Here is a 20,636-nt window from a genome sequence, read left to right on the forward strand (position 1 = left end):
TGAAGTCATTTTTAATATGATGGAGATGGAAACTATATATTCCATGAATGACTGGCAGAGAGCTAATAACATTAGTATATAAATACCTCTTATAAATCAGTATGAATAAACTACTCTGACTTAAAACTTGTATAATGAAAGTGGGACCAAAATTGTTTTGTATGAAAATGCATGTCCTGGGGCTGGGAAGATGACTTGGTGGGTGAAGAGGCTGCCATCCAAACGTGAAAACGTGAGTCTGGATCTCCAGAACTCATCTAAAAGCTAGGAATGGCCATGTGCATCTGCACCCCCAGCCTCCATGTGCATTCTCATGCACACATGCACACACCCACATGGACATGCTATATACTACACACACACACACACACACACACACACACACACACACACACACACACATACATGTATACTGCATGCCCTCCCATACACTTAATTTGTAAGACTACTATAAGGAAAATGTTAGAAAATGCAGGAGGGTATTTATAAGATGGCAATGATGTCAGTGCTGTTTATAAAATAAAAGCAAGAGTGACCTAATTGTCTATAAATAAGGGATTAAAATATCTCCACATAGTATGTTCTGCAGCTGCTAAAACTGATGATAAATTTGTTGGTGCAGAAATATATGTGTGTGTATGTGGAGAATTCTGCAGGGATATCATAGCTGATCTTCATTCTTTACTCTGTTCTGTTTTTTCAAACTACTAGAATAGGATGTTTATATTCCTAATATAAAGTAAGTCTGTCAGGTGAGAATGAATTTAACAGAGAATGTTTTTGGCATGGCACTTAGGAGAATTATTTTCTGGTGATACGATCAGAAGGTGCATGGCAGACTTTTACATTAGCCCTGGAATAGCTTTTAAGGACAGCCTTTCAAATTAGTTAGGTGTTCTGATAATAACCAGGGTTACTAAACTTACATAGACAGTGTGGAACTCTTGAGTGTGAGCACAGTCTGCTTCCAGAAATCAAAATCAGTGGTGTCTCCAAAGGCATTGCTTCACAGAAAAGTGATTAAGTGAACTAGCCGTAGAATTGAAGAAATGAAAGGTATTCATATTCATAAATATATAAATGCTGGTGCAGTAATATCCGGTGCATGTATTGACATTAAGATACCATTGCCTTTTCTACGGGTAAAGAGCCCTGTTAATGCCTTCTCCTTTTCCATAGGTCTGTTATCTTTTGGAGTAAAAGAGTCTGCGTGGGTGAATAAATTCTTCACAGCTATTAATATCCTGGTCCTTCTCTTTGTAATGGTGGCCGGGTTTGTGAAAGGAAATTTGGCTAACTGGAAGATCAGTGAAGAATTTCTCAAAAATATATCAGCGGGTGCCAGGTAAAATATTTAGTCACTCCTACTCCCCTCTCTCTTCCCTCCCCCCTCCACTCTTTCTCTTACATTTTAAGAGAACTTCTCTTCAGAGCAGCTGTTCTCAGTCTTGTTGGTGCTGAGACCTTTCTGGAGGATGGTTCTAGGATGCGACTCCTCTTCCTAGGCTCCCCACACTAAGGTAGGGCTGGGCTTCCAACTGAGCTACTGGGTGAAGCTCTGCAGATGCTGGCCCCCAAGGCAGCCTCTAGGGCAGAGTCGAATCCTGCAAGAGCTCCCCCTCTGCTCCCCAACAGTTCACCAGCTCTAAATAACTAGGAATATTTTTGATTCTTGCATCCTGTGGTTTCTCCTTTGGGACCATCAGTTTCATGGTTTGCATGCTTTCAGGCTTTTAAGGATTTTGGAAGCCACATGGTGTTGTATGCCTTTAATCCCAGCATTTGGGGGGCAGAGGCAGGCAGATCTCTGAGTTTGAGACCAGCCGGGTCTATAGAGTAAGGCTCAGGATAGCTGGAGCTACACAGAGAAACCCTGTCTTGAAAAAAAAATTTCTTTTTGGGAGCCTGTCTTAGTTAGAATTTCTACTGCTGTGAGGACACACCATGAACACAGCAACTCTTATAAAGGAAAACATTTAATAGAGTGGCTTACAGTTTAAGAGGTTTAGTACACTATCATCATTGCTGGACATGGCAGCATGTGGGCAGCCATGGTGCTGGAGAAGGAGCTACATCTTGATCCCACAGGCAGCAGGAAGTGATCTGAGACACTGTGCGTGACTCTCTCCAGCAAGGCCACACTTCCCATTAGTGCCACTCACTTGGGGGCCATTTTATTTTTATTAGTAGTATTACTTTCATAAGCAGAAAAAAGATTACAGGAGTATCTATTATATGTGTAAGGTGTATGAACATGTTTTTTTATTTATATATGTCATTTCCAGTCATCCTGATAGGGAAAAGATAGTGTCTACTGGTCTTATATTTTTTAATATATGGTAAAGCATTAAACTTTCAGGATGATTAATCAAGCCTATGGGATTATGTTCTAACTTTTTCAACTATATTCTAAGTAAATTTTGGGGTTTTTTTCAATTTTTTAATTTTATTTATTCAGTGTTTATCTGTGTGTTTGTGTGTCTCTGTATCTGTGTGTGTGTGTGTGTGTGTGTGTGTGTGTGTGTGTGTGTGTGACTGTGTGTATGTCTCTGTGTGTCTGTGTAACTGAGATAAGTGGGTAGATGTCAGAAGACAGTTTACAAGAGTCGATTGTCTTCTTCCAAGATATTGTTCTGGTTCTGGGAATCAAACGCTGGTTGTCCGGCTTGGTGACAAGTGCTTCTACATTGTCACCGATTTACATTACTGTAAATTTACATCACAATTACATCACAACTTACATTACATCACCAGCCCCTAGATGAATTTTAAAGATGTACAGTCTGCCTTTCTTTTTGTTTCATGTGTTAAAAATTGATTCTTTGCAGGGGGAGGGGAGAGAGAAAGTTCCTTACCTTTATTGTAGAGCATGGCTCACATATGAGATCTCTGATGTCAAAATCCTGCTTGCCTGTGTGCTCCATCTAGCACATGTCTATGTAGATCAGCACAGTGGTGCTCACAGAAGGCCGAGGCAAGAGGATTGACAGAAGTTTAAGTCTAGCCTGAGCTATATTGCAGGTTCCAGGCCAGTGTGGGCTCAGAGTCTCTCTCTCTCTCTCTCTCTCTCTCTCTCTCTCTCTCTCTCTCTCTCTCATACACACACACACACACACACACACACACACACACACACACACACACACACACACACACACACTTGGTCTTGGCCTTCTGTATTTGCTGTTGAATAGCCTGTCGTTGGATGTCAGTGACGTAGAGCATCATTGTGAGGAGTCTACCACGTTCTCCAGAACAAAATGACAGAATACAGTTTGGGTCTTATATACATTAGCTCCAAAGAGCCAATGAGCAACAACAGTCTTCCAAGGATGCGGTTTGAGAGAAATCACCAGAAGGTACTGTTTCTGTGAAGTGGCTGATTGTGTCTGTTCTTTTCTCCAGAGAACCACCTTCTGAGAACGGAACAAGCATCTATGGGGCGGGGGGCTTTATGCCCTATGGCTTCACCGGAACTTTGGCTGGCGCTGCAACTTGCTTTTATGCCTTTGTGGGCTTTGACTGCATTGCAACAACTGGTAAGGGCGGTGTCTCCTCGATAGAAGCACAGGGTACCACAGGGGTAGGTAGCTACAGGTACAGCAGAGGGTCAAGGAGAAAGGATGAGATCTGGGGTGGGAAGGGTACCAACTCCAGATCCACCCGCGGCCCACGCTGCATCTGGTAAAAAAGCCACTGGGTGAAACTCTCCTAGCATTGGTGTCTGTCCTGTCCAGAGCAGCACCTACCCTGAGGATATTATGACGACCACCTAAGACAACACATCTGGCTGATTGGATGAGGAATCTTAAATGATGCTCACAATTCCTTAACCTTTCAACTAAAAGTTCTGTGCCTTCCAGAACGGTCATTGTCTTAAAATGTCTCTTCATTCACCAGGCAAAATACTATACCACTTCTTTTCTCTTTATCCCAAGTGACAAAATACTCATCCTGGCATCTTTCAAGCTTTCCAGGTGCATAGCCTGGTAATTCACACACGTGTCTGGGGAGCTTCAAATGTTAATCCTGTAAGAAGGATATTCTGATTTTTTTTAATAGAAACTAAAGTTCCATATAAATAGATAAAATAAATTTGTTTGAAGCCTTGCAGTTCAAAAGCTTACAAAATACCAGTGTGGCTGTTTCCCACATCAACTGCCATTCTAGGCCTAAACACTTAGGAAGGGCTCATGGGTTGTTTCCCCCCGACTTTTTGCAAGTAAGAAACTGACTTGTATGTTCCATTCTCTTCTCCCTCTGATAGTTGGATCGTTTTTTGTTAATACCAAAGTATCCTGAAGAAGAGAAAGGAAATTTCACTTGAAATAGATAGAACCCACTAAGAATGTAGAAGGGAAAAAACCATGGTAGAATGACCATGGAGGCCGGGGGGGGGGGGGGGGGGGGGGGGAGGGGGAGCTGATGGTGAAGTGTGCTCTGATCCACAGGAAGTTCCTAAGCTGTTTGACCTTTACCTAACCCTGCAAACCTTCTGTTTGTGTTTCCTTAGGTGAAGAGGTCCGGAATCCCCAAAAAGCTATTCCCATCGGAATAGTGACTTCCTTACTGGTTTGCTTTATGGCCTATTTTGGGGTTTCTGCAGCTTTAACGCTTATGATGCCTTACTACCTCCTGGATGAGAAGAGCCCCCTTCCTGTAGCATTTGAATATGTTGGCTGGGGTCCCGCCAAATACGTGGTTGCTGCAGGCTCCCTCTGCGCCTTGTCAACAAGGTACATGGTACTGTCCGTGGGACTGGGTCTCCCAGGGGTCTTGCAAAGTGTAGTCAATGTCTTCAAATTTGCTTTAGTGGGTTTTAAGGATAGCTCTGTGGTAGAATGCGTGACTAGCATTCTGGAGGCCCTGGGTCAGTACCCTAGCCACTGGTACCACAAGATGGATTTTGTATATTCTAAAAATATCCTAGCATGAGGAATGCATTATACAACTATGCACTCAATGAATAATTTGCCCAGAACCTCCTTCTAAAAATCTTGAGTGATTCCAAAAAAAGAAAAAGCGACCATCATCAGCTAAGCCATTTTTTTTCCTTCAAGATAATGGTGGTCTAAGCTACAATAGTAATATGCATAACACTGGGACACCCACATACCTGTGTCACACACAATCACATATTACATTAGATACCTTTGGGGTGTTTGTGCTACTGCCATCAGTATTGTTCACATTGTTTAGAGACCATACACAGACTTCACCCTTGGGACAATTCTCTGTAAAGCAACAATGTGTCTGGGACCAGAAGCCATACGCCTGTCATTTTTTTAAATGGAAGTGTGCTTCTGACTGTGACATACTGAACCTTTTTTCCTTAGAGCACTGATCAGAGTGGATTTATTCAAGAGACAGAAATTACCATTCTGAAATTACCAGTGGACGTTATTTATTTATATGAAAGGAAAAGGGAATTTGACTGTCAAATGTTCAGATTTCCAGGAGCTCCTCATTTAATATATTACAGCTCAGGTTTCCAAAGCCTCTCATATGTTCCAAAGCAACACATTTTGTTCTAGTTCTTACTACACTGCAGAGTAGAACATTCTCACAAAGAGAAAAGCTTTTTGCCTGAGAATTCCTTTTTTAAATTGAAAACAATTTTCACAATTCTGAAACTAGACATTTTTCTCAATATATTATTTATCAACGTGACTTTTATTTTTCTTCTTTCAAATGTGCTTTTAGTTTCTAGTGTCCTGGTCCCAATAATACTAACCAAGTTTAGGAATTCTCAGTCATCTGCTGTTGGTGAGGTTTATTATGAAGAATTTTGAATAGTTTGAAGTCCAAACTTTGAAGATACTGTGCCACCATGATTTTCAAAGCCTGTGGCTACATCAACTATTGATGCACAGCCTACTACTATGGTTGGTCCTTGCACATATATAATTTGGATTTTTGGAAACTTTTGCTGTCAACTTTGGAAAAAAAAGTTTCTCAGTTTACTGTGTTGGGTTGGCATTGTACAGAAACCAACAGCTACATTGGACTAGAAATGTTAAACTTATTTTTTTCCATTTGTGCAAGGGTAACACACTGAATTAAATATGTATGGTATCATCTGTGCAGGTTTGATGACAGAAACTAATAAAATATTCTCTAAATAATGGGGTAAAAAAGAAAAGAAAATAGTTGTTTTTGGAGATGAGGTCTTGCTGTGTAGCCACAGTTAGCCTGATTCTCGCTGTGAAGACCAGGCTAGCCTCAAAATTCAGTCATCTTCTGCCTCAACTTCCCAACTGATAGGGTTTCAGGCATGAGCCACCATGCCCAGCCAAAATAAATAAATAAATAAGCTTTTAAAATCAATTATTTTACCTCTTTTTCTTAGTTATTTTCACAGCTGAATCATATGTAGAATGACATAATAGTAAACATAAATAATTGAATTTACCTTAAGCAAAAATTGCCCATTAAACCTCACCGTTACCAACACTTAATTGTAGCTCCTTCTATATACTAAATCTATACTATGTTGTTTTTTAAGCCATTGTTTACCTTGATAATTTTGATGCTTGGAACTATTACTTGTATCAAATATCAAGCTAGGGGTTGCAAAATCGTGGTAATATGAAAAATACATAATCACTGTATAAGTGGGTGACTTACTGTGACATAAAATTGATTAATCTTTTTTAATGACCCATTAATTTGGGAATTTTGCTTTCTGAATTGTTAACACTAAAACATCTTGGTGTTTCATCCTTCATTTTATTTTGCAAAGTCTAATTCACTTTTAATTCAGTAACAATCATGGATACAAACAAATGACTTGTGATATTGTTTTCAGTCTTATAATTTGTTTGGGCAGATATTTGCAAGAGTAATGAGTAACACAATGGCCGTTATTGGCAGGTGTGTTTAAATGCCCAGTTATATTGCACTGTAAGCCTATGTGAGTCCTTGGTCCCAGCTGCTATGCTGAGTGTTATACAATCACTGTGTTTCTCTTCTGGGTGTGATCATGCATGACTGTGTTTGCCATACTGCATGTCTTTGCTTTTTACTCAGTCTTCTTGGATCCATTTTCCCAATGCCTCGTGTAATCTATGCTATGGCGGAGGATGGGTTGCTTTTCAAATGTCTAGCTCAAATCAATTCCAAAACGAAGACACCAATAATTGCTACTTTGTCATCGGGTGCAGTGGCAGGTGAGAGAGTTGACTTTTACTAAGAAAAGGGGGATCGTTTTCATCCAGAACTCTGGAAAATGTGGAGTTAGGTGGTTTTCTGTTTTGATTAACATAAGGTTCAATAACTTTGTGACTTTCCTATTTTGATATTTTGACTTCTTTGTGTACCTGTATGTACCCTGGTAGAGTGATACTCAACTCACGTTGGATTATGAATTTTTCTGTTCTAGTCTTCTGGGTTCTATGTTCCCCTTACCCCGCATTCTGTTTGCCATGGCCCGGGATGGCTTACTGTTTAGATTTCTTGCGAGAGTGAGTAAGAGGCAGTCACCCGTTGCTGCCACGTTGACCGCGGGGGTCATTTCTGGTAAGCTTTACAAACCCGGGGTTTCTCCATCATTGGACTAAAACGTGCTGTGCGCATGCGTGGACTTAAAAAGGGTCTGCATGCTGTGCATGTAAGTTAAGAACAAAATCATGGGTAAATTAGTGTGTGAATCTTGGGATTAACATCTGACAATTACGGTGATGGTGAAACACTGAAATTCATTCATAACTAATCAATGGGGATTCTGTGTTTTTACTACTTTAACCATTCAGGCGTCTAACCAATGTGCAAAGAGTTAATGACTCTCCACTAAGTATTAGGTATCACTTTTCTAACTGGTGAATAAGCACATAAAGTTATAATTTGGGCACAGAAAAAAATTCTAAGTTGAACCATTGCTTAATATTGGAAGTACTAATTTTAAAATAATGATTGCAGGACTTTCGAAAAACTAAACTTTATCAACTCTTAGTCTACCGTAAGAAAAGAAATGCCAGAGATAATCTGAAGTTGGTTATTGTCCTCACTGCCCAGAGTGAAGTGGGTTGCCCAGCAGGGTTAGACTTGCACCTTCTCAGCCCCCACTAGGAACCCAGTTGTCCTTCAGTAGTTTGGACATGTGGGTTTTGCTTTTAGAATATAGATTGCCTACACTTTGGCATGCTATGGTGTCCATGTTATCTACCTCTGGCCAGGTTCTTAGAGCATGCGGGAATTTCCAGGGATGGTATAGACTGAGACAATAGTCTTAAGGGTCCCGACACAGAAAGAAGAGAAAGACTGTAGTGAACTTTATAGCTAAGTGAATTGAAACTATCTCAGGAGTAGATGTTCGAATAAAAACTCTGACTTTGTTAAGACTCTAACGTGCTGGGAAATTGGGATCAAGAATGTTTTATTACCTAGCCAGTCGGTTTTTCTTTCAGGTCAAGAAACATTTGTCTAAGTAGTTTTCACCTCGCATGCATCTTCTAAATCTGACACTTGAGATGTATGTGAGAAGGTCAAACCATTTTTCTCAGGCTTAAATTTCTGCCCTCATAAAATGATTTTTCTAGGTCAGTGGTTATCCACCTGTGGGTCACAATCCTTTTGGGGTTGCATATCAGATATCCTGCATGTCAGAAATTTATATTACCAGTAGCAAAATTATAGTTATGAAGGGGCAACAAAATAATTTTATGGTTGGGGGGGTCACTATAACATGAGGAACTGTACATGAGGTCAGCACATTAGGAAGGTTGAGAACCACTGTTCATCATAATGTTAAAGATGAGCCATGTCATAAATACTTCTCCACAAAGTAAAAATCTTTCCCATTAATAATTCTACTTTGAATGTAGAATTTTAAAGATAATTTAACTTTTCCTTCATTTAGAAAGAATGGAATTTAACATTATAATAAGACAGTTAATGGTGGAATGTTTTCTAAAATATTGTGTATTTTACATTCTCACACCCAAATTTGCAAATTTTTCCATTTGGATTGGAGAGTTTATATGAATAATTAGTATTTGGCTATCTGTGGTCATCACAAGCATGCTAAAAGTTTAATAATCTATTATATAATTATACTAGTAATGAGATGTTTGCAGAGGGAGACATGTGGTGCATATTCAGAGAGAAGATGAAATATTGTGGGGTTGTAAGGATAGGAAAGCTCGGCTCGTATCTACCCATTGTAACCTTCTTAAGTCAACCTGTCTATAAGACAGGAATAATCCTATCAAGGAAGACCATGGGAAGTTGCTGGATTTGGTAAAAATAAGTAAGTAAACAAATAAATAGTCAAATACTGTCCATTTTATGTAACTAAAATGGAAGTAATTTCCTCTGCCTGCTAGGGTCATTAATGGAAGATAAAGTGAGGTCATAGACTATAAAACTTGTAAAGAAGTCTAGGACACCATATAAATTGAATGTGGTGTTATCTGTTTACTAAGATAGGGAGTAGTATGTGGTAAGTTCAGGTAATATAAGGTATTTTTATTTTTTAAGATTATTGAGATTTTGTGTACAGGATCGTAAGTTGATCTTTCCCATCTAATCAGTCTTCCAGAATGTGTGGCTTTAATTTGATTGGAGTTTACTCTATATCCCAAAACGTCATTTTATTGAAAAATACGTGTTATTTTTGTAAAGACTACTTAAAATGTTCTGAGTTGCATATGACTTGATACAGATAGAATTTAAAGTGATTATATAATCTGTTATATAGAAAATTGGTATTGCCTAGCAGTGTTTCTTTACCTTCCAAGACCTCAAAACGCAGTATTTTGTTATTTAATATTTTCATACTTGAAATAATCGTACCAGATGTATTTAGTGTTTCCTTAAGAGCTGGGGGCTTTGAAGTGTTAGTGTTATCAGTTTATATGGCCCAGAGACCATCTTATGATGTTGTGATGTTGATCTGTTATTGGTACCCAAAGAGAAAAGTGTCAGTCAGCTGTCCCTGACTGAGTGACCAACTATAAGAAATGTCCTCAGAGGCCTTCGGCTTTACCTTTCTTATCTGTTTCCCAATAGCTGTGATGGCTTTCCTTTTTGACCTGAAGGCTCTTGTGGACATGATGTCCATCGGCACCCTCATGGCCTACTCTCTGGTTGCAGCCTGTGTGCTCATCCTCAGGTGAGTCTCTGTGGGTTCTGAAGGGTGTGTGCCCGGTGGGATACAGGGAGTGGAGACAGGAAGGACTACAAAGAGCCGACAGTTTCACCAAAGTGGGAGGCCGTGGCCATTAAAGCAGTAAGATAGAGTATGGGAAGCAGACTTGGCTTTTAGCAAAAAGTCAAGGTTAGTTTGACCCTTACCAATAGCAGGTCCCAGTCTACAAGGCAGTTTATTAAAATGTGTGGAGATACATAAACGTGTTGTGTTTTTGGAACTGTAAATACTAGCAGACTGACAAATAGAGCCCTATTCTTGTCTACTACACAGCACTGCCTTTGTTATATTAGCAATATATCCTGAATATTTTTCCAAGTCAATAAATGTATATCTACCAAATATGTATGTACTTACCAGTACTTTTGGCATTAATAATTTAGTGCTAAGATTTTTCCTAAAGACCTTATCATGGAGACACCAACAAATAGATGTAAATGATGCTCACAGAAAAGGTAGATTAACAAGTGTGAAGAAAACATAACTGACTTGAGTAACAGTAGGAGAATAGTGACGTAAAAGAGGGTACATTTATTCAGTGGCTTCTTATATGGTTAAAAACTGCCATTTCGGTATATTGGTAACTATCCCAATTTGAAGATACAAAGCTACAGCATTTGAATTTGTTTAAATAACATTACAGATTTACATTAAGAAATAATGAATGTTGATGTCTGCATACGTTCCAAGATGAACTTGTACCGAAATGCTAACGGTGATTAAGTTAATGGTGCTGTGGGTTGTTGTGCCTTCCTTCTGTATTCCTTTGTGCATTTTCCTTAGTGGATGCGTTTCTTTACATGGGGGGGGGGGGGGGCGTTTCTGAAATAAGCAAGGGCTGCGGGTACTAGGATGTGAAGCACGTGATACATTGAGGGTTTGTAGCGGAATGGGGACAAATAACAGAGGAAAATGGTGCCCATGGCGTAGTTAGGTGGCCAAGTAGCTAAGTGAGCATCTCTGGGTGAAGCTAGATGAATCGGATTAGAAACAAGGAAACATGGGCAGAGAGACGGACTCTGATGGCACCCTTTGAATCCCAAGCCCAGGAGACTCTGTCTTCTGTAGCTGGTGGCTGTTCCTGTGCCGTTTTCATGAATCCCGATTCCAGTGGGCACCGGAGGCTTCAGGTAGCATCCTGTCTCCATCATTGCTTCACCTTTAATCTTAACTTTACTTTTTGGCATCTCCTGTACAAACTCTCTGACTACACAGCAGTGAGGGGGACTTCGGAGTTGCTGTGGGTATTTGATGGAAGAGGTTTGTACCCTGCCTTAGCTGGGCACACTGTGAGTTCAAGTCACAAAACGTGTCGCCTGACTGCACATGCTGTGACTTTGTAAAGCATCTCACCAAAGAGTTTAAGGTGGCAATTTCACGTGGGCCAATGAGAGTAAAGACGCCGATATTTATTTGGGGATAGGTACCAACCTGGCCTGTGTTATGAGCAACCCAAATACACCCCTGAGAAGGAAATTCTGGAATCGTGTACCTGTGCGACGTCAAAAAGCGAGTCCCAGGTCACCATGATACAAGGACAGGGTTTCAGCCTCCGAACCCTCTTCAACCCCTCTGCCCTGCCCACTCGACAGTCGGCTTCCCTCGTGAGCTTTCTGGTGGGATTTCTGGGTAAGTTCTCACTACAGATGTTGAAAGGTCCAATAGATGTGGGTGTGTAGAACCAGTGCTTGTGGGAGGGAAAGGACAAGGCCTCACATTGCATGGGATAAGTTAGCAGCCAACTTGAGACATGAAATTTGACCTACAGAGGTCCTGGTAGTTGAGGTCCTGGTAGTTGAGGTCCTGATATATTATGTAGGAATATTTATGAGCTGGAAAGAAGGCTCTGTGGGTAAGCACATGCTACACAAATGTGAGGTTCTGAGTGGAGATTTCCAAAACCCATGTGAAGCCGGGTGAGGAAGTACATGCCTGTGATACCAGTGTGACCATGGCATGGTGGGAGTTAGAAAGACAATTCCCCAGTAGCTTGCTGTACACAGTGACAAATAAGGGACTCTGCCTCAAACAAGGTGGAAAGTGGCAACCAACCTCCAAGGCTATCTGTTGACCTCCGCATGCATGCCATGACACACATTTCCACAGTCTCACACATGCCCACAAAAGCAAGGGATTCCTACAGTAAGAGTGCCAGAATTATACACTGGCACATTCCATTAGCTCAAGGTGCTCCCTGTGTTGAAGAATCAGGCCAAGTAACAGAACTGGAACCTGATGGTATTGGGAAGCAGTAGAGGAAAGATTTGTTTGCTCAACTGGTTACCTAATCTTCTTTGTGTTTAGTGACATCTACTGGGTATTATCTGTGTGTCAAACACTGTTCTGGGCACTTGGGGTAGCAAGACAGACTCTTGCCCTTGGAGATTGTACAATAAGATCATGGCAAACTAGGGAAGAACAAGTTTCTCTGAGAGCAGATAGAGGGGCTTTTATTGCATACTTGATGATCAGAAGAAACCTGACATCATTGCCCGGAATTGGAAGATTCAGATCATGTGATGTTACTTGTTTGCATTAATAAATAATCTTTATAAATAGCTTAAATAGGCAAATGCTCCATTCTTCATTTGAGAAAAAAATGGAAGCCACACACCACCGAAAACATCCTATCCATATAGACTGAGGATAGGAAATGAGGAGTCACATGGCAGACAAAGCAGGATGTTAGTGGCAAATGGGAAGGCTGGCTTCTAAAAAGACAGAAATGAGAACATGTCCATGCTTCCTAGGTGGGTGAAGTGCACTGTCTCTTTTTCACAATAGAAAAGAAGTGAGGGGTCTGTGTGCAAAGTAGATTATAAAGAGCTTGATACTTGATACTTGATACTGTGCCAGGATAGACCACTAGGTCTGAGAAACATGAGGAAAGGACGTGTGCTGACTCTGCCTTGTGTACTGACCCCCACAGCCTTTCTCATCTTGGGCATGAGTATTCTAACCACACATGGAGTCCAGGCCATTGCCAGACTGGAAGCCTGGAGCCTGGCTCTTCTCGCCCTGTTTCTTGTTCTCTGCACGGCCGTCATTCTGACCATTTGGAGGCAGCCACAGAATCAGCAGAAAGTAGCCTTCATGGTATGTGAAATAGTAATTAGAAATCCTAATTATTATATATCTGTGTGTTTTCTGTGTTTAATTTTTCTAAACAAAAGCAATCAATGGACAAGACTGTCAAAATTATTTGATGAATTCCTTTTAGTCACAGTATATGAGTTATCTTACTCCCCTTCTTAAAAACTTGAGGATGCATACATACATACATACATGCATACATACATACATACATATATACATACATACATACAGTCAATGAATAATTTTTGTGTTGAACAGTCTACAGTATCAGAAAAATAATTCCTGAGATTCTGGGTTTAATCCTCAGCTCTGAAAATTAATAATTAAATTAAGATGAAAAGAAATAAAGAAAGGAAGATAATTTGGGGGTTTTATTTTCAGAAATTTGAAGCCCTCTTGTGAGGACTTATTCCCACCAAGTGCCTTCACCTGCAAACTGAATTATCCCACCCCACTGGAGCTAGGAGCAGGCTTGGGTATATCCTCCAGGATGCTACATGTATCCAGAGTTCCAGAAGCATTCCCTGTTGATGGCCAAATGAAACCACTAGACTCTGAGCTACACGGATGCCTAAGCCCTGTGGTGTCTTGATGATAACTGCAGATGTGACTGTGTTTCTTTCAGCTCCAGCATGTAATGTCAACAGTGATTTTTCCTTTCACTAGTTTCTATAGGGATGGCATTTATTCAGGTTCTCTTTTTTTGAGACTATAAGCTTAGTGACACAGTAGGAGTACATGTCAGATATTGACATGTCCTTGACGTTGCTTGGAGAACGTGCTTCTACTGTAACATTGTATTCAAAGGATGTTTCTTCCCATAGGTCCCATTCTTACCCTTTCTGCCAGCCTTCAGTATCCTGGTCAACATCTACTTGATGGTCCAGTTAAGTGCGGACACTTGGGTCAGATTCAGCATCTGGATGGTGCTTGGTAGGTCTTGTAATGCCTTACACTTGTGGAGTTTGGTTCACCTTGCTTTGTGGGTTGTGGTTACAGGAATGATGTGCTCGCTCCCTTCCTAAAACTGAATGTTCTCATTTCCTCCTCCCATTCTGCCTTTATCTCAACGTTTACTTTCCCAATGTTTCCAAACACCTTTTCTTTGTTTTTTTTCTCTTTCCTTTCTTTTGTGCTGAGGACTCAACCCAGGCCTCAGACATGCTATCCCAGGCCTCTATCACTGAGCCACATCTTCAGCCCTTCAGATGCTACTTTTCGTTCATTCAAATCTCCCAGTGACCCTGGAGTTCACGCAGATTCTGCTTTCTCCAACTTATGAATATACCAATAGTTGTCACAACAATCCCAACTTTCACCCGGCTTTCTAAAAATAGAACTAAGAATGGGCAAATACATATTTATAAATAATTTTCCTCTAAGGATGGTTAAAACATGGCCTCCTTTCCCTCACAGTTAGTATAGTTATGGACAGTCATTTTGTGCCCAGGCCCTAGGCCTCCCATTTGACAGTAACAGGTAGAAGGACATCCATATCCCTAGTGGACACGGGGCATGCTTTCCAGACTACCCGACCATGACTCTGATAACTCACTGCTAGGATTTCGTGTGTAATGTGAGCCTCGACTATCATTCTGCTTAAAGTTATTCTGTTGAGTTTTGAGAACATAAGTAGAAAATTTCCACCTAACTGCTGTCTGAAAATGCTTGTTGAGAGAAAAATATATTCTGTAGGGTTGGGATGTTACAAATGAAGAGGTGCTCTCTGTCTAGATAGCAGATCTGTACAACATCTCATTTTCACATTCTGTTTTTCATTTTCAAGATTTTTTTATTTAAATATATTTTAAATTGAAATATAATTATATTACTTTCCCTCTTCTCTTCCTTCCCTGAAGCCCCACCTAGGTACCTCCCTCTAGATCCTCCCTTGTCAACACACACACACACACACACACACACACACACACACACACACACACACACAAAACTCTCAAGTTGATAGCCTCTTAACAGGCTTTTTCTTTTGGACCACCAGTCAGCTCCCAAATCATGACATGGAGGCTTATTAGTTATGAATGCTCAGCCTTAGCTTATGCTCATTTCTGGCTAGCTCGAGTCATCTCTGTTTTGCCTCGGGGCTTTTTGCCTTTCTTTCTGTATGTCCTACTCTGCGTCTGCTGGCTGGGGACTGCCTGCCTGGCCCCAGGAGTCTCCCTCTCTTTCGCCCTCTTTCTTCCTGAGCCTAGATTTCTCCTACTTATTCTCTCTGCCCACCAGCCCCACCTATCCCTCTCCTGCCTAGCTATTGGCTATTCAGCTTTTTATTAGACCAATCAGGTGCCTTAGGAAGGCAAGGTGCAACAGCAACACATCTTTACATCATTAAACAAATGCAGCGGAAGCAAATGCCACACACCGTTGCTCAGTTAAAGTAATATTCCACAGCATAAACAAATGTAACACATCTCGACGTGGTTAAATATTCCACAACGACCTCTAGAATTACAGGCAACAACTAACAACTGCTGGAGGAAGGAGACTTAGCCTCTCCCGGGGATGAGCCCCCTTATTGGTTGTCCAATGCAAAGTGGTCAGCCCTGAAGCCATATCCACATGGATAACAAAAGCAGACTCAGCAGATTGTGTTTATATATTATATATGCACACATTCTGTTTTCCCACGGTTGCACAGAAAGAGAGGGGGAGACTTACTGTATTAAATTGTCCACATTAAAACCCTTCCTAACACATTGATATGCTTTTCCTCCCCAAAGGCTTTCTGATTTACTTCGCTTATGGTATTAGACACAGCTTGGAGGGGAACCCCAGGGATGAAGAAGATGATGAAGATGTTTATTCAGACAACATTCATGCAGCAACAGAAGAAAAATCCGCCATGCAAGCAAATGACCATCACCAAAGAAACCTCAGTTTACCTTTCATATTCCATGAAAAGACAAGTGAATGCTGATGCTGGCCCATGGTTTTACCACACATAGCTTACAAGGAGTGAACTATGGCAGGACGTCACCATCATGCTGGGATGTCATGGGTTTACTGCAGAGTTGGTTCACCTAACTTACATTTCCTCCTCCAGACAGCTTCTCTTCAGATGGTGAATTATGGGTCTGGGGAAACTGCCTGAGTGCACTCCTCAGCAATGAGTATCCCCAAAGTAATGTGTCTGTGTGCGTACATGTGTGTTTGGGAATGTGGGTGTTAAATGTCGTTGGTTTTTGTTACTATGTGGCATTGTTCCAGCGTTGTGATGGGTGACAGATACTGCACATACTAATATAGAGTATATTGCCCAATAGAAGTGTATTCTGTATATGTCCTAGGTAGTTAAGATAATAGTGATGGTTTTCCTTAGTAGGTCTGTGACTGTCAATTTGGACATACTGAAAATGTAGCCACCTTTCAGAGGTTTAGCAGTGGTCAGGAATGGGGAGGGGATAAGGAATGAGCCTCTTCTGTAGATTACAGTGCCTCCGTAGAGTTTTTACACATCTTCTTCTCCTACTTGCTAGGACAGTTTACTAAAACCAGCCCGGGGTAGTGTTTTTTCTTCAGAATGACAGGATGGAGAGAGAGAGTCTGTGACACCAGATGGTCACTCCTGTTTGTGAGAGCCTTGATCCTTACATACAACACTTCCACCTGCTATAAGTGATATGCTTCCCCAACCTCAACCCCACTGAGGACTCAGGAGAGGTACCAGGTTCTCCTTGGGACCCTTTAAGCCAGAGAATGAAGGTGGTCCCATGGCCCGAAGACCAGAGGCATAGACAGAGGCTCAGATAGGCTTTCTGTTTTTAAAAGTGAATTAAGACAGTCCAGGTTCCCATGTCACACATTTGGTGGAATGGATCAGGTTGTTTTCCATTACTAAGCACCCGATCACAGCTCAGGGGCTGTCACTGCATCAGCCGCTCTTATGTTTCTGCTAGTTTCTCTGATCTAGATGGAAAGGGACATGGTAGCAAATTCTATCTTCACAGTGTACAAAGAAGAAAAAGAAGAAGGGGTAAGGGAAATACCTCTAGTCCGTCTCACGGGGCACTGGGGCCCAACTCATGGATTTTCAGACCTAATATACCTCTGATGTTTCTTCTAGAAATGTTTAGAGACTCCTGCTCCCCACCCCCATCGTTTATCGCTTTTTCTTTCATTTGCTTCTAAATGACCGCATTAAGCCTATTAACACAAGCTCTGATATTATACAATAAATCATCAATTACTTTCAGAACACAGTTACTTAAAACTTGGAGTTAAATAACCAAATTGAATTAAAAACACAGTGATCTTTGTAGATGATTAAATAAATTTTATATGTAAGATTCTCTGCTACATTTTTACTTTATAGGGTTCACTGATAATGGATTATAAATCTCCAATCATTCTTATTCCTCATGAGTTAATTTTGTATAAATAATTAAATGGTTTGTTAGGTAAATCTAGAGGCTAGACACTTAACATGGGTGTGGCACTCCCAGGAGACTGTGTGTTACCTAGAATGCTAGTTACCTGGCATAATCCAAAGACAAGGAAAACAGTTGCTTTCTCATAGTTCTTCTAAGAGATTATTTTACTGATGCTGTTTAAAAGCAAGTTGAGATTAATTATCAGATAAGCAGGCAAAGGTTCTGGGTTCTTGGCTGTTAGGGGTGCCTCCCTAACCCAGGGCTTAGTGCTGACATTCCAAAATTTCCAGGGTGCACATAATAAAACCTGAAGCCCAGACACTCTTTCCAACTGCTTGCTTTACTACAGAAGAAAAGTAGGAGAAGCAAAGGCTAAAATAGTTTGGAAAGGACTATAGGCATGATCAGGAATTCTTGCGATCATTAATGGCTGCCCAGAGAGGGAGAATCAAGGATGAGCTCCCTGGTCGGTTATGTGATCCCAGTTGGTCAGCATTAAATACTTCTATACACAAGCAATACTAAATGGACTCAGCAGATTCTGTACACACACACACACACACGAGTATATGTATGTAACAATAATGAAGAAGAGGTCATGGATTTGATAGACTATTGGGGCAATTGTAGTGGGGGGAAGGGAGGGTAGAAAATTATCAGAACTATATACTCAAGTAAAAAAAATCTCAAAAAAATTTTAAATTTAAATTAAAAAAAAAATCCTTGCTGTTACAGCAGTGCTCTTCACTCAAAATGTGAAGAACTTCATACATGAATGTCTGAATGTCTTACTGTAACAAAAACAGATTTGTTTGGACCGTGATAGGCAACTAGAAGTACTGTGCCCACTGTGTTCAGTTGGGAGCAGAATGTTCACACCAAAACACGTTGGAAACACAGATGTCTGTGAAGAGATGTTTTGTCAGAGACCATATGCTTCTTTTTTTTTTTTCTGTGAAGACCCAAATGGACAAGCATGTCTGTATGTGTATAATGTTTATAAACACATTGGTATATGTATGTGTGATGTATATTTGTGTGTGTTTGTGGGGGGAGGGAGCGTTCGGTTATCAGTGTCTAAGTTGGGTTTCTGATGAGCTTTGGATGTGATATTGTTACATAGATAAAAACCCTATTGCTGTGGAGAGAGATTAATGTTTTATATTGATAGATATTTTAGATTTTTAGCTATTTTAAAATATACACTTTTATATGTATGTTTTCTATAGATAGATTCTTTAAGACATATTTATCATGTTTCTAATATGAAATCACTAGACTATACTATATTATGACAGGTGCTTTGGAATCTGAATGGAGTAGGGGTAGAAACCTTGGGGTGTTCTTTTTTGTCTCTGTAGTACTGTTTCTGACACACATGTTCTTGGGTGTGCTGGGCAGCAAATGCTAGTACTACCAGCTCTTTGCCAACCCTCTGTCCTCCCAAACTTGAGTTCATAACACTTTGAACATAACATACTATTCTGTTTTGTAAGATCACCAAAATATTTTGTATAGATTTGACTAGTGGGCAAACGCTCCAGAATCTCAAATGTTGACACCTTCTATTCATCATGGCGAGCAAAAGCAGTTTGTAGTACTTTTTGTTTCTTGTACTAAGAACTGTGTTGTTGGTATTTTCAATGAGATTGTCTCATCACAGCACCTTAACTTCATGCCTTCACAAAAGAGAATGATCTGTGAATTAGCACATAAATATCAGGCCAACCATATATTTAAAAGGATGGTTATAAAAACTCAAGGTTAGAAGCTCCTGAGAAAAACTTAACTAGAACCTTTGAGATATAAAATCTATCTTAATCTTGTTTCCTTAGTGATAAAAATGTCAAAAAATAACCAAAATATTATCTATACACATGTATATATCATATACAGATATGTATCAATGGTAATATGTAGAATCAACATTGAAACTACTTTTGGTATGTTAACTTTAGTACTACTAACTGTAATTGATTTAAAAAGAATACCAGCTTCTGAATCATCTTCCTAAAGAATAAAAGGTTAGATAATTTTAATTTTTATAAAGATTTTTTTTTATTTTAGCCAATTTTTTCCAAGTCCTAAATGTTTGCAGGTCATTGTTTTAAAGGTTTTCTAATAAAACACTGTGATTCAGAATTATTACAAGATAATTTTCTAAGTTTGTTTGAATAGTTAGCGCAGGTGAAGGAAAGAAATTGTCCTACAGTGCTAAGGACTCAGAAAGAATACCTACACCTTACCTTCTTGCTTCTTATATCAGGAGTGCGTGTGTGTACATGTGCGCATGTGCACATGTGCACATGTGGTGACTGTGTAAAAAAAAAAAGTATGTGTATCCCAGAATTGCCACCCAGATAATGAAGTTGCACTAAAGTCCCAGCTCTTGCTTCCTTGCAACAAGCTAGGGATTTCTCCAGATACACTTCAAGTGATAGTCCCCCAAATACAATTTCAACAGCACTTTAAAAGATTGGGTTTAGTGTTATTAATGGATGATTCACATTCATGTGGTGTAGGGGTTGGTGACATGAGTGACGCTAACTGTTCTTTTTGCTAGTGCCCAAATAGTGCCTTCTCTGTACATTTTCTATTTTATATATCAAGGAAAAGTACTGAAATTCATGTAGTAAATAATACCAGCCAAGGTCATCTTAGCTATAGATGTGAAAATAAGATTGCTAGACTTTATTGTTTAGCTGAGTTTTTTTTCCCTTGTGTACTTATATTTATAGAATTTAAAATAGCTTTGTGGATTTTGAGAGGTCTGATACTACTGTTGTATTGCTGGTTTAGGTGTTGGCTTTTGTAGTATTCATGATTGTTTATATTTACACAGTTTTGGTCTTACTGATGTCAAATGTATTCTGTTATGACATAACCCAATTTGAACACTACTGGCCAGGAGTTCTGGACTTGTCTGTTCTTACCCATGGCTGAAGCCACTGCCACGGTATCTGGGCTCTAAGCAGCCTTTCTGACCACTGATAGGCCCTTAGAGA

The 20,636-nt window shown here is 40.1% G+C and overlaps 1 protein-coding gene across 6 annotated transcripts in view; it reads left to right on the forward strand.

Moving 5' to 3' along the window:
• Slc7a2 (solute carrier family 7 member 2) overlaps positions 1–19,984 on the forward strand; it is a 58,479-nt gene extending 38,495 nt beyond the window's left edge. For 5 of the 6 annotated variants that reach the window (XM_052752086.1, XM_052752084.1, XM_052752087.1 and 2 more), the window contains exons 4-12: positions 1,180–1,345; positions 3,406–3,539; positions 4,514–4,736; positions 7,030–7,169; positions 10,009–10,111; positions 11,571–11,776; positions 13,077–13,243; positions 14,068–14,176; positions 15,982–19,984. In XM_052752086.1, coding sequence (XP_052608046.1) covers positions 1,180–1,345; positions 3,406–3,539; positions 4,514–4,736; positions 7,030–7,169; positions 10,009–10,111; positions 11,571–11,776; positions 13,077–13,243; positions 14,068–14,176; positions 15,982–16,178 — 1,445 coding nt within the window. In that variant the 3' untranslated portion in view covers positions 16,179–19,984. Of the gene's footprint in view, positions 1–1,179; positions 1,346–3,405; positions 3,540–4,513; positions 4,744–7,029; positions 7,170–7,381; positions 7,519–10,008; positions 10,112–11,570; positions 11,777–13,076; positions 13,244–14,067; positions 14,177–15,981 lie in introns of all 6 variants that reach the window. The other variant, XM_052752088.1, reaches the window with a different exon arrangement.
• Positions 19,985–20,636: the final 652 nt, after the last annotated feature.

This window comes from Peromyscus californicus, unplaced genomic scaffold (genome assembly GCF_007827085.1).
Source record: "Peromyscus californicus insignis strain IS unplaced genomic scaffold, ASM782708v3 Scaffold_23__1_contigs__length_62951481, whole genome shotgun sequence".
NCBI lineage: Eukaryota > Metazoa > Chordata > Mammalia > Rodentia > Cricetidae > Peromyscus > Peromyscus californicus.